Source organism: Prionailurus viverrinus, chromosome B3, assembly GCF_022837055.1.
Source record: "Prionailurus viverrinus isolate Anna chromosome B3, UM_Priviv_1.0, whole genome shotgun sequence".
Lineage (NCBI taxonomy): Eukaryota > Metazoa > Chordata > Mammalia > Carnivora > Felidae > Prionailurus > Prionailurus viverrinus.
Genome location: NC_062566.1, coordinates 39,654,978 through 39,670,329, shown reverse-complemented (window position 1 = coordinate 39,670,329; position 15,352 = coordinate 39,654,978). Strand labels below are relative to the sequence as shown.

Here is a 15,352-nt window from a genome sequence, read left to right as displayed (position 1 = left end):
ACCCCTTACAGCTCTTATATGGTGCCTGGCCCCAAGGTGGGGGTGGTTCTCATTATTTTGTTTTTATTAGCAAGGTCTGCATAACAAATAGCAAATGGTCACAAAATTAAGACTTGACCCCTACACGTCCTAGAAATGATAGCTGACTACAGTAGCATGACTCAAGCATGTGGAATTTGGCTAGGAACGATTATAACAACAGCCAACACTTACTGAGTGATTGTTATATGCCTGGCATTTTTCTCAGTGCTGTACCTAAATGCATGTGATAACCCCAGGAAATAACTACAATTACTATCTTGATATTACAGATGGGAAAGAGGCACAGAGAGGTTGGGTCGGTGCTCAAGTCAGTAAACAGAAGAATTAGATTCAAACCCAGGCAGTCTTGTTCCAGAGTCAGATCATAAGTGATGCAATACTGTCTCTCCACAGGTAGCAAAGGGGACATGGAGAGGGTGAGCTGGGAACACCCAAGAAGCAGAGAAACAGCTATGAAACTTCTATCAGTTTTGCTGTTGATGTGCAATGCTTACCTGAGTAAATATGTGGTAAAATAAATGATCATTTCAGCAATTAAATAGGTTCTCTGGTTTCTAATGGTTTCAGGTGGTTGACTTTAAAATGCAATTTAAAATACATTCACAAAGTGATTAGCTCCAAAAATGACTGAGTCCCTTTCCTTCCTTTCATTAGATATCTATTTATATATATAATTAGAAATTATCCTTATGGCTAATGATCCTATCACAGAGATAAACTATTTACAATTTATGATGCTGTAACCACCCTCACCTGGTTAGAGCATGATCAATCATTAACATCAACGGCAAAAGCAGAAGTCTCTAGACTTCACCACAACTAGAGATAAAAATATTAATTATAGCAGAGAGAAATTATAATTGCAGAGCAAATACCATGCGCATCAAATATCAACACATACCCCTGCATTGGTCCCAGGCTGGGCATAGGCCCAATCTGTTAATAAAACTAAGTTTTAATTGTTTGTCTTTGTGATTTCCAGTGTATAAAGTCAACAGGACAGGAGAATAGAACCACAGATAACCAAGAAACAAACAAACAAAAAAACAAAAAAACCCCTCACTTTGGCATTGAGGCGGTATGAGATCCGGAAGGGAATCTAGAAAAGTGATAACTATGAAATAATAGCTGCCTTTTGCTTTCTTTTTTTTTAGTTTATTTATTTTGAGAGAGAGAGTGAGAGAAAAAGAGAGCGCACATGTGTGTAAGTAGGGGAGGTCCAGAGAGAGAGGGAGAGAGAGAGAGAATCCCAAGCTGTCACTGTGGAGCCTGATGTGGAGCTTGAACTCACGAACCGAGAAATCATGACCTGAGCTGAGGTTGGACACTTAGCCGACTGAGCCACCTAGGCACCTTGTGCCTTTTGTTTTCTTATCGCTGTTATTCTTGTCATAAATAAACATTGGGAGTAAAAAGAAAACACACATTGTTTATGCCTATGTAAACCCAGTGGTTCTCAGACAATTCTGATTTTTCTGAACAGCCTGTTGTTAATTAAGCTTCTGAATTGTTGGGTATTCATACGAGGGGGCCCCCACCTCTACCCTGGCCCTGCCTCAGATGCCACTCTTAGGTATTCACTCTGGCTGGCACAGAAAACGACACGTGGCATTACTAAGAGACTCAGAGAGAGTAGTCAGCTTCTCAGGCAGAATGAAGGGACACGTGGGTAATGCCCAGGACCCTGTCCACTTCAGGAAATACCCAGGCGCTGTGCAGCGCACAATATCATGTTTGCTTGGAATTTCTGGTAGGGGGCATCGCCGTCTGTATTCCCTTAACCGAGAAAGGCTGGGTCATCTTCCAGCAGGACGAGGTGTGAGCACAGAGTAGGTGGGGGTGAAGTGTGACGGCTGCCCAGCCACGTCAGCTGAATTAACTTTGAAAATCAATGGGATGTCAGTCGTTGCAGGCAGACCACCCCTCCCTTACATCCTGGGATGGCATAGGTCACGCAGTTGATTTCATTGTGTCTACTTTTATTTACCTAATTGATTAATTTTGAGGAAGGGCAAATTGAAGAAGTAAAAGGACATAATTTTTTTTCTTAGTAATCTAGAACCTGAGGCCTTGAGGACTGATGTAACGATGAACAATTCAAAATCCCCTTTAAGTAGCAAACCCCTTATTCCTAAAAGGCAGATGATTAAAAAAAAAAAAAAAAAAGCGTGCTTGGCGGTGTGCAGAAAGCTCAAGAAGCACCAAGATGGGATCAATACAGCGGATCTGTGTGCGTACAAAGCAACACATGTTACCATGATTAAGAGTAAAACAAAGACTTAAAGAAATTACGAGGCAAATTTCCCTGAAATCTCCCAGTAGTTATTTGTTATCAGAAGGTGATTTTGTATTTTATGACATTATATTTTCTAATTTCACTGAAGGAAAGCTAACCAAATTTGTGGATTTTATTTTATTTTATTTTTTTGCCTTAGCCTCAAAACGCCTTAGGGCTAATCAGGTCTGGTTCAGTGGCAATCAACTGTCTCAGAGGCCTCCTGCATGTTTAAATAGCTTCTTGCCTGTTTATTTTGCACTGTTTTATCCTGTAAGCTGTCTCAAGGCCCTTCCAATATAAGCCGGAGGATTTAAATCTTAATAAATTGAAATTTGAATAACAGAGGCAATCTGGGTTTGGAGGTCTTGAATGATGAGGATAAACATCTCTATTCCCATTCCCACATTATGCCTGTGCTGAACGTATTGCCCTCGATCAGCACCAGCGATAATTAAGTAGTAACAACAGCAATAAGAATGAAAATATTTCGATTTAAATAGCACTTTTCAGTTTGCAAGGACTTTTATTTACAGGTCTTCATGCTATCCTTGGAATAGTTCTAAAAGGTAGGAAGAACAGGTGTTATGCCCACTTTATAGACGAAGAAACTGAGTCACTAAAAAATTAAAACAAGCCCAAGCAAGAGGGACAGTGGTGGCATTAGGACCAGAACCGAGTTCTATCCAGTGGCTTTGCTGTAATTTGGCTAGATATATCAACATATGTGTGCCAACAATAAGATTCTGATTACATTCTGATTAAACCATTGGAAATATTTTCTTATAAAGTTTATAACAGGGACACTACAGAAATCCAGAGTCATTTCTTTAAAAAACAAAACAAAACAAAACAAAACAAAACAAAACAAAACAAAAACCCAAAAGGGATTGTTCATCAGTTCAATCAATTCCAGGATTGGAAGTGACAAGCAATGCTCAAATACTTTCCTCTAGCTTCCTGTTAGTTTGATGGAAGGCATAAAAATATATATGACTTCCTTAATTATAATTTAACACCAAAATTTTGTTCCGTCCTGTCATTTCTCATCACTCAAAATGCCAGGGAGTTGAGTTTTTAGACATAGCAGAAGTAACATCGCAAAGATACATTCCAGCATTAATAGAAACAACAACAATTAAAAAGGCTTACCTTGCAGCCTTCACATGTAATGACACCATAATGGATTCCTGATGATTTGTCTCCACAGATCTTGCAAGGAATAATTTCAATTTGAGCTGCAACAGAAGCACGCAACCAGTTAATTACATTTTCTTTTAAACACCTTATAAAAGCGTTCCCTGATCAGCATTTGTATAGTGAAAACTAATAACCTGCTAAACATTATACTGCATTAACTATTCATTGCTGAACTGTGAGGGTCCCCCTAGAGCCCTGGACTAAATTATGGCTGCTCGTTATATAATAGCTTTCGGGTTATTAAAATGGGTCATTTGAGAAGGTGTTTAAGAACCCACAAGAAGACTGGAATCAGCATTTCAAAGCCTTCAAGAACTGGAGAGCTCGCAGTTTAGGCCTCAGAGCAAAGCAGATACTAAAATGTTTCCTCCGATCTCATTTTCCATCATTATTTTTAAAAGGTCATAAATCTGTCTTGGCTGAGCACTGTAGCTCCACTGGTAGAGAAAAAATATACTCCAAAAAGTCAAGACTGCTTAGGAAAATGATTCAACTCAAAATATTAATAAGTTACATATGATGGCAAGATAAGAATGCCTTAATCATCTTTTTTAATTAATGTAGCTGCCATGTGTTAAAAATCAGTCCATTTGTGTATGATCAAAACCTTTTAACCATTAAGTTAATATCCTAGCTGAATTTAATAATGGTGAATCCTGACCAATCGTATATGTAGCTTCTGAGTTCTTCAAGTTGGAAATTGACTGCCTGGTACAGCGTGTGTGTGTTTCTATCCAACTGATTACTTGAAGATGCCTCATACTGGAACACCACCCAAAGACTAATATACATGACACCAAAGTTCTCAAAGATGACAAAGCACATTTCTGAGCAAACACAATAGATCTTTAGCACAGTTGGTTGGAAAGAACAAAATTAAGGATTTTAAAAAATAACCTAAGGAATAGAGTAATTAGGCAAAACAAAGTTCTTGGCTCACCCATTAAATATAATTTGTATGTGAAATAAAGATCAACACTGAGCTGGAGATACAGGATGGCAACGTTCACCAGTTTACCCGGAATGTTCCATTTTGCTAAATTTTATTTCTCATGGGCTTCACTATGGATATCATAGTATCATAGATTACTAACTCACACACACAAACACAATTGCAAGAGCATAAGTGGACTTCATTTTCATATAGCCCTGAACTGGCTCCACACCTTACACAAAGCAATGACTTAACCTAAGGGCTATGTTGCACGTTGTAAGTAACACACTTATACAGATAGCCCGCTCTTAGTTCTAACGTAATCCCATATCCTGGAATAATTTCCACAACCTCTTACTGCGGATTTGATGCAATGTTTGCATTTGATACTCAGAAACAGCATACATTAAATTACTGGATTTAACCTCATTATAAACCATGTGTACCTGCTAACTTCCTTTCAAGGGGACTAGTACAGGACTGCAGTGACTTTTAGGGAGTGCAAGCTATTCTAGAAGGAGAGGCCTTTTCATGTCGATCGCTTTTAGTGTTGACATACTGGGCTTCATTGTCCAGAATTAAAGATTGTTTGACATCTTACATCCGGTACATTTTCTGTAATGGGGAGGTTTTCTAATATGTACATAATGGTGTTTTCGTATATTGTCTATTCTGAGTTACACAGCTTAATGTGTTATAAGGTTGCATTTAACAAAAATGATCATTTCTAAATCTTCCACCACATCTTGATGTCTTGTTTGATTTCTTCAAGGAAATTCTTTATGAAATGTGAACTCTAATAATGCTTCACATTTATGGCTCCTCCAGTATTTTTAATATAGTCAAGGCCAAGTTTTGTGTCACATAGTGTCTGTAGATCTAGATAGAGTTATGTCCAACCTTTTTGAGACACAAAAGCCAAGTGGTAGTAGAGACATTCTGGAAGGTGATGTCAGCTGAGAGTGATGGCCTGGATTTTCCCATATGAATTAAGTAGTCTATAATGAGAACCAGCCTCCGCCCCCCCTCCCCCAACCCCTAAGGAATAGAATAATCAGGCAACACGAAGTATCTGGACCATCTATTAAACAAAATTTATATGTGAAATAAAAAGACGGACACTGAGCTTTTCCTACGTCTTACCTCAAGCCGTAATCACAGAATTAGACACAGATGAACCTCATTAGGCCCTATAGTTTAAGTCTGTGTCAAAACTACCCGAGGCGATTAAAGCAATGTTAGTGCTGAATTTGGACCTTTCAAGAGTTACCTTCCTTCCAGCTTAACAATAGTGAGATCAAGCACACCTATTTAGTTCTTTAAAAGATATGAAGGCCCTCCAATGTTGGGAATGCTGAGTAAAGCTGTATCTAGATGGAATGGAGAATAACGTATTGCTGTTCATTTTGCCTGGGGTCACAGTGGATTATCCATGAGAAGTGAAATGATGATGTAAACATCACCTTAATAGGTAAGACCCAAACACCTGCCAGTGGCTCCTGTCATCCTGCAAGTGATATGTGCAAGGCACAGAGGGGTCTGCTCATGATGGGGGGAGCCCTGGGATCGGGGCCCGGAACTTCCACCCTCAGAATGACTCATGGCTTGGCTCGGGCTGGGGAATGGGTGGTTGGTGGAGGGTGGTTGTAGCACAAACCCAGAGTTTGGTACCAACTACTGCATAGCTCTGCTGGTCTGAGTCAGGCTCCCAAATTCTTGGGGTTCAGCCTTGCTTCAGCTCCCAGGTCTTCAGATCTGGAGGACACTCAAGCCCGAGACATATTTCACAAGATTTATGGAGGCCAAGATGCTTAGTCTGAATGGACTCACTGTATATTGACCTGTATTTTCAAGCAGGGGTCATTTACCCAGACCTTTGACTCCCGCTGTGTTTGTGCTTAGTTCTAGGGGACAATGTTGGCCAAAGAATCAGAATTGGAAAAGCCTCACTAGGAATCTCATAGTAAGGTGATGGGAGCAGTCTCCAAAGCAAAATTCAGGTGTTCTGATTGGCCAGATTAAACTATTCTACTAGCTTACCCCCCGGGTGGCTCTCTTATCTCAGAAGACAATTTCAGTTGCAAGTGCTCTTTAGGAAATGATTAAAATCCACCTGCTCCAAAAAAGCAAACTGTCTGAATGTGATCTGATCACATGTGTTGATATTTCCAGAAAGCAAACATTTGCAGATTGGAGCGGGGCACTTACTCAACCTTCCATTTAATCCAACAATGCATAAAAGCCACTTCCCTCCACCTTTTAGTCAATTCACAGAATTCAAATGTATCAATGAAGGAAAAAAATGCCTTGCAATATTTTTTCAAAAGGAAAGCAGTTTAGTTCTTTAAATTTGAGTTTCCAGACCAGTAAGAGGGAAAAAGACAAAAATCCCTTTTGCCCTTTGCTTTCTATCCCTCAGGCTTTTTCATTTTCTAACAGGCAGTGTTGTGTCTTTTCAAAATAATCTTCTTTTAAGACAAATTATGAGTCTTGGCCCATATATATACTGCACACATTAACTCAGCCAGCCTTTCAAAGGATGAGTTCTGTCAGACACCACTACTGTCACAAGTATATTGATTAAATTAGTCCACATACATATTCATCGCAGCAAAGACGTTCATTGTGTAGCAGAGTATCTGAAGCAAGACGTACACATATAATCATGAATTGGCTTAACAATGCACAATCTTGCTATGAAAAATTCTAATTTGCCCACATTTTCTGCTCTAGTGCCTAAATAATTTGCTCTCTCACGCACCCTAAGTAATTCAAGCACGCTCTCCACACCTGCAGAGGCAAATTTCTGCGGTTTCAAGGAGCTGACAACAAGTGGCAGCGGGGAGTCAGGAAATCCTGGAATGCAAGTGTGCTAATTAGCCAAGTGGTCCTTGGGCTGGGCTGTCATTTCACATTGTACTTTGAGAAAAGGCTGGCTTTTTACTTTTCATTATAAAAGGGACAAGAACATGGACAATGGCATTCTTAACACTTCACTTATTCCTCAGTACCTTTTTGGGGAGATATCTTAGTCCAGAGAAAAATACCCATTCTCTCAAAGAATTAAAAAATACAATTGTACAAGAGCTGTACCCATTCAATGGGGGAAAAGGTGATGTCATGATAATCTAATGGATTTATAACTAACAATAATAATATGAAACGTGTATTTGGCTTATAATGTGTTAGGCATTATATCCATTTCTCCAATAACCCTATGAGGAAGGTGGTATCATCACCATCACCATCACCATCACCATCATCTGCATTTTTCAGATGAGAAAACTGAAGCTCAGAAACACTAAATAACTTGCCCAAAGTCAGAGAGCTAGGGAGATGGAAGGCTGGGATTTGGACACATTTTGTCTTTTTTGTTTAACTCAAAAGTTTAGTGGTTTTTTTTTTTTTTCTCCCATTTCCCACCATAGTTCACAGCCAAGCTAACCTTCTCCAATAACAAACATCAGGAACATACTATGACTGGTATGCCACCACTCACCAAGGATGCAAAGGACACAACACAAATGATTTGGTTAAACTTACATAACTACTGAGAACCGATGTCAAGATATCTTTCTGGAAGTTATATGTAATTACTTTATAACCAAGTACTTTATAATTGTAAGAAATCATCAACCTTCTAGAACATTCTTCTTCATTTTATAGAATTCCGAGTAGAGTTTTTGACCTTAAGATGACTAACACCAACGTTTAACAATTCTTAAGGTTGGGCAAATTACTTCACCTCTCTGAGCCTCTGTTTCATATTTGAAGATCCAGTGAAATAATGTAGACATGATACAGCACATAAATGATTACTGTATGTATGTATTCTATGTAGATACACATGCACATCATACAGAAATATTTGGCACTCAATAAATAGTAGTTATTATTATTGCTATTGTTGATAAGAAATCCTGCCTTATAGCGAAATTAAAGTCTTTTCTCCAGACTTTAAGCTCTTTCCAACGTGGGGATAGAGAAAAGCTGCTTATCCCCCAAATAATATGACAGGCAGTTCAGACCAGCTACCACAGCAATCCTTTACAGCCTTGGCACTTAAATGCTACGACGCGGCCGTATATTGCCATCCGTTATGGTGTGTGTCACAAGGAATTTGTTACTAATAATAGTAAAAAAAAATTAAATTTTTTATTGGTTCATATAAAGAATAAACTAATAGGGGCCTACGGTTACCTCAATAATATCTACCACTCTAGCTCACATACTCAACCAGATACTTTCTTGAACTGGACTGAACAGGGCGGGGTTCCTGCTGGCTTGCCAGGAAAATGGCCCAACCTTGGATGCACCCGAGAGAGGAAGTTATATGGATGAATGTTAACGCGAGTTTGTGTGTCTTGCAAAAACCATTGAGAACTACCGCTTAAAAAAAAAAAATCCAAAAAACAAAACAACCAAAACTCCCAAACAACTATCTTTTATACCAATCTGTGGACAGCTTTTTTTCTGGAGGGCTGAGAATGTGGAGGACTTTGTACTTGCCATGTTACATATTCCCCTAATATTTGAATTTTTTACAAGCAGCATGTATTACTTTTGTAAGCAGAAAAACCAATAAAGATTAAAAAAGAAAAACCCTAAGGCATTTGATTTTTATTTTCGGTAAAATGGCTTGAGTCCTTTATGGATTAGACACTTTATTTTATCCCCAGTTTAAAACTGCTGGGGTATTAAAAGCTTCTGTGGCTGCCTGGATGGCAGGCTGGCCTGCGTGTCAAGGCCGGCTGGTGGACGATACACCTGCTTACCTGCTGCTGGCTTCTAGAGTTTCATGGCTCCTCTGGGTCTAGCCACCTCCTAGTTCCAGGGACAGTGTGCCCTGCCCAATGGGGTCCCACTGAGGGGACAAAAGTCGGGGCTGAAATTCACCTGGCTGTTGAGCCTGAAGGGTGTCTGTAACAGCCCGGAGTAAGGGAGCTTTGCACGGATTTGTCTGCCCAGATAAGCACCTTTTTCTCAAACCAACTTTGCAGGCATGGTGCCGTCCTTCATAATGTGCAAAGGCACTGTGTGTACTAGTGGTGAACAATTCAGGGAGCAAAATGATTTTCCTCCACTCTCTCAGGGCTGCCGCTGGAGGCCACAGGCCGCCGCAGGATTTGCAGAGAGCTCTCATTACCTCTCCACGATGGGAGGGGAAGAGACTGTGGGCTTTGAATAGTTCGGCACATTCTGTTTTCCTGGATGCACGGCTCGGGAGTACAGCATGGGTATGTTCCACAGCCCAGGCATGCTCAGTGGTCCTTCAGGGTGGGGAGGGCCAAGTTCCAGCTGCAGCCTATACAAACTAACGATCAACTTGTTCTGCCATTTATTTTGTCTACTAAATATATACCAATACTAGTATGTTTCTCTGTTATGGTCCTTCCTTCTATGGACCATAGAGGATTCTTCATAACAGTACTTAATCCTCCCTAAACATCACCAAAGCAATTAGCCACCTAATTAGAAAAGCCCTACCCCCTTTGCAGTGCAGCCTTGTGGTCATTTCTGGCAACAATAATAACATCTGATTTTTGCAGAGTTGTGTAACAAATTTTAAAGTTTTTGTTCTCATTAGCTTGTTTTGATTTTGATGCTTACAACAACTCTGAAGTAGGCTGCTGGGTATTATTATCCCCATTTTACAGATGCAGAGAATGAATCTCGGGAGGGTTAAATGGTTTCTTCTCTAGGTCTAGATTTCCCAGAGATTTAATTGTAGAGGCAGCCACGAGTAAGACTGACCTGGCGTCTCTTTCCTATTCAGGATTATTTGATGCCTTCAGGTTTATGCTATCATCAATCTGGGGCTCTCGAGGGGAAATGACAGGAGAAAGCGCTGTAGGCTGATTTACCTAAGAAGCAGAGCTTGCAACACTTCCAAGTCTCCCTCTGACCCTTGACTCCCTGGGTGGCCTCAAACAAGTCACCAAGTCACTCACACCCCCACTTCCTCCGTCCACAAAATGGGAATAATTCTTACCTCCCAGGCAGGTGGTGGCAAATGAATGCTCCCAAAGCTCTTTGAAGATGAAAAGGCTTATATAAATGGGAAGCTTTAGGAAGCTTGGCATATCATTCTTGGCAAGGGCCAGGACGCCGTGCCCTCACTACCCACAACAGGCTTCTCCACAAAGCGAATAAAGAAAAATACACAGAACTGTAATTTTCATCTGCTAGCTAGACTTGAGTTTTGTTTTGTTTTGGTTTGGTTTTAATTGGTGGTTTCCAAAATGTCTTCTCGAAGGACGAATAGGTTCAGATCTTACTTAGTCTCAACTTAAGAAAAAAAACACACACATGAAGAGGTCATCTCTCCATCTCAGCTGTGTCAAGCAAAGTCACTGAAACTAAACTTTCACCAGGGCTTGTGCAGTGTTGCCGGGGCATCATGGAAACTGCATGGTTCCCACATGGTAAACAATAAACACACTTGTCATACTTTGACATCCTGAGCCTCGGTGTTAAGCTGATGTCTGACCCAAAGGACCTTGTCAAATTATAGACGTTAAAAAAAAAAAAAAACTCCTGCCACATATTCTGCTGTCTTACAAAACACCTATATTTTACCTACTATTTAAAGCTACTTCTTAAAATCTTTAACTTGATTGTTGTTTCTGCTGAAAACAGCTTTAAAAAAATTTTTTTTTAATGTTTATTTCTTTTTGAGAGAGAGAGAGAGAGAGAGAAAGCACACACACACATGCGCACGCGAGCATGGGAGGGGCAGAAAGAGAGGGAGACACGGAAGCCGAAACAGGTTCCAGGCTCTGAGCTGTCAGCACAGAGCCCGATGCGGGGCTCGAACTCACGAACTGTGAGACCATGACCTGAGCAAAGTTGGATGCTTAACCGACTGAGACCATGACCTGAGTCGAAGTCAGATGCTTAAGTGAGCTACTCAGGTGCCCCAAAACTTAACAGCCTTTTAAAAAATGATTTTTTAATAAAAAAGTACTGTATATACCCGCCAAAATACATACAAATAAACACACCTGAAACAGTCAAGAGCAAGCATCTACAAACTAGAATTAAAATAAGACAAAAATCAGAATTTTGGGGCTTTGGCCATTTCCTTCAGACTTTATACATGTATGAGTTAGGTGCATAAGAGTTAAAACACTAGGCCAGAATGCCCCATATGAATTCAGAGAGCTTAGTTGTGTATGCAGGAAATCTCTGAAGAATAAGGAAGACAGGCATATCTTCTCATGTGGCTTTCTGTGAATATGCAGGTAGTTCTGACAATGGGAACTGAATATTAATCCTTTGTAATAGGTTTCTATCCTTACTAGATAAAGCTTTCCAGAGAAACTGACTCATATTCCCTGATGCTTATGTATCTTTGCTAAAAGCCCAATCCAGATGAGCGTTTCTGTCTCCAGACAGGGAAATTCTGTCAAATCAGAGAAGAAACAGATTTTTCGCATAGAGGAATGGTGGATGGCTTTGATTTTTAGATCCAGTTCCGTCTAGAACCCTCCTGCTACACAGTAATGTACAAAACACCTCCATTAAAGTAATTGACTCTTGACCTCTTTGGGTAACTACCTGATAACCGACTCAACCCTGAATAAAATACTTGAATGGCAAGAGAGGCAGCTTCTTAATCTTCACTGTACTCATCCAGTGGGCAAATACTGAAGAAATTCTCAGTCACTAAAAGAGGATGCCATTAATGTCAGCAATATGAATACTTTTCTCTGTTTTGTCTTCCCTATCTAACCTCTCTTAACTGCCTTTGTAAACAGTGAAACATACTTGTTGGGAAAGTGTGGGGTTCTATGCAATCAGGGACCAAGACAAAGGCAACTGGCCATTTGGCCAATTATTCTCAGTTGGGATAAGGTTCCTCTAAGTTTCTAGAATTGACTACACTTTTTCAATATTTAATTCTTGAAGATTTTCTAGGACCTTGCAATCAGAAATATCTAATGAAAACTCTTCTCTTGAACCTCTCAGTGTGGGTTAACTGTCATATCAGCAGGAAAAAGAATCCATTTTATTTTACTAAGTGGTTAGACTATGATCAAATCAAGGTAAATCCCTAATAACTTCTTTTTCAACAGTAAATGTGTGTCCCTTATATTCTCCTGGATAATACTAGGCCAAAAAATGTCACCTGACTCACAGAACTGCATCTAATCTTTTCTAGCGATCAAGCTCGCTCTAGATACCAATTCCTTTTTTCTCCTTAACAAGAACAACTGCGCCCCATTTAGGTTAAATCTTCCTTCACTTGCAGTTGAGGGCAACGGGGTCAGCTCTTTGCTTTCATCATTTTAAAGTCTGTTTTTCACAATAACAGAGAAGAACATCTCTAAAACCAAACCAGACCAAATCTGGAGATCTTATCTAGTTTCTGCTTAACCAAGAACATCAGAATTACTCTTACTGCATTTTATGAAATAATCTTACTTTATACCATTACCCACCAATTTTCACACCTGACACTCCATTTGGCAGCTCTCTTAACTTCACACGTTTATGCATACCTCAAGCTATCCTCATTGCGCAATCTTGGTATTTCAATGTAGAAGCTTTTATGTTTTTTTAATGTGTGCATATAATGTTACAAAAATAAACAAACCTGGTGATTCAATTACGAGTCCAAAGAGAGCAATCTACGGACATAGAAATGGATCTTACAACAAATAGGACATTTGCTTAAATCTATCTGTTCTATGGCTTCATGTGAGTCTGAACCCTTGTATGCTCAGCATATAGCATCATAGTTTACTGAATACATCAATCAAAACATTCTGTTTGCCTCATAATACTCCTTAAAGGGCCAAAATCTCCTGCCTAAAAAAGTCAGCTATTGATTGTTAATTCCAATTGTGTACTTTCTATGCTCCCCCCCCCCCCCCACCGCCACCACAGGTGCTATCACAAAAATCAGCTGGATGGAGGTGTGCAGAAGTGGGTCAAAATAAGAAGAATCCAGATTATATCATCAAAGCTTATCAGGAACCCATTGCTTCTTTCCATTGGCTTGGATTGTTTTTTTGATCAGTTACTATTCATTGAATAGTAGATTATGTCATTTAAGAAATATTCATTCTCTAATCAAATCAAGTTTGGATTCAGGGCAAAAGATTGAAAATAACTTGTAACTTCAAACCTTGGAAATAAATTGATATTGCTTTATAGTAAGCCACAGAGGACTAAAATGACAATACATCCACAGCCACGGGTACACATTTCTTGGTCCACAGATCTAGGATGAGGGTAACAAAGAGGATCGTCCCACAGCCCAGATGCCCCTCCACCTCTGTGTTATTTCCTGCTTCCCAAAATCTCCCTAGAATTAATAGGGAGAATGGAGCTTTGGATAAGAAGTCACGGAAAGGTCTGGTTTTTATTAAAAGTCATAAGCAAATTATTTGGACTTGCCAGAAGCAGAAGTGTAGATGTTGTTACAGTAATCATTTTAAGACATTATGATCTTGAAGGATTAGCGACCAACTCCTGGAAGAAAAATTCGGCTGGTTCTCTACCTCTTCTTGCCAGGACATAGCCAATGACATCTAAACAATAGATATGTCAAGTTCTAAGCCTTCAACTGTATCACAGATGTATTTCTGGATTGTAGTTCAATAGTATTTTTTGCAATTATCTTTTATGGTGCTTTTCTCAACGTTTATTTATTTTTGGGACAGAGAGAGACAGAGCATGAACGGGGGAGGGGCAGAGAGAGAGGGAGACACAGAATCGGAAACAGGCTCCAGGCTCCGAGCCATCAGCCCAGAGCCTGACGCGGGGCTCGAACTCACGGACCGCGAGATCGTGACCTGGCTGAAGTCGGACGCTTAACCGACTGCGCCACCCAGGCGCCCCTATGGTGCTTTTCTTAGGCAACCAGTTCAGCCAGGCATGAGAATGACCAGACAGGTGACCTGAGGAGTTCTTTTCCTGACTCTCTCTCTCTCTAAATGCATGTTCTTTCCCCTTGCTTTTTAAAGTAACATTTCCATTCTTTATTATAATATAGGAGATCAACCAGAGAATGGTTAACAATATTTGCTGACCGCTGAAGCACAGTTGTTTCTGTGTCTATTCTCATGGGGAGAAAGCAGGCGCTGGTAGCGACTTCTTCGTAAGAAAGGGAAAAACGAAAAAGGCTGCAGAGCCTTGGGGATATTAAATTGCTGTGAGGCAAGAGGAAAAGGAATGTTCTGACCAAGTAAAGAGATTGTCAGATTTATTTTAAGAAGGTCTCAACATCAGACTGGGCATCAATTCACAGACTGTAATACCTAATAAATGTCATTTTTTCCCAACAGAAGGAAATGCATATCGTGGGTGTTCATCTTGAAGCTACCTATTTTCATGTGAGTCAGGTACGAGAGACGAGGTGAGAAGGCCACAGCCATGGAGAGATAACAAAATAAGGTTCACGGCACTGTCCTTCTTACTCCACTTTCAGTTTCGGCTCCTCTAGTCCACGGAGCTGCTTTTTGCCTGCAGACAAACGTTTCAGATGACATTCTACAACCGTCCTGCACACACCCTCATCAGCCATCCAGGATTTGGCGATGTGCGCTTTTGCTACTTAAGATCGCTTGAGTGAGTGAGTGTGACATTATCATTGGAATAAGCGAATTCTTCTAATTTGCAGTAAAAGTGCACCATTCATACACTCCGCTACTTCAGTGTGGCAAGGTTTTGAAATCCACTTCACAAGTGATGGCAGCGCATTTCACATCAGATGGAAACACACTCTGATTGCTAACAGCTGCTACAGGCACATCTCACTGTCACAGCCTGAGCTCAGAATAGCAGGTCCTTTTTAATGCCCAGAGCTGCTACCATCTTAAATCATCTCTCTCTCTCTCTCTCTCTCTCTCTCTGACACACACACACCATATGCCACATGCCGCACACTCACA

General features: G+C 40.2%; 1 protein-coding gene across 3 annotated transcripts in view; it reads right to left on the bottom strand.

Moving 5' to 3' along the window:
* RORA (RAR related orphan receptor A) overlaps positions 1-15,352 on the bottom strand; it is a 714,631-nt gene that overhangs the window by 36,468 nt on the left and 662,811 nt on the right. For all 3 annotated transcript variants that reach the window (XM_047861983.1, XM_047861984.1, XM_047861985.1), the window contains one exon: positions 3,470-3,555. In XM_047861983.1, the coding sequence (XP_047717939.1) occupies positions 3,470-3,555 (86 nt within the window). The remainder of the gene's footprint in view (positions 1-3,469; positions 3,556-15,352) is intronic.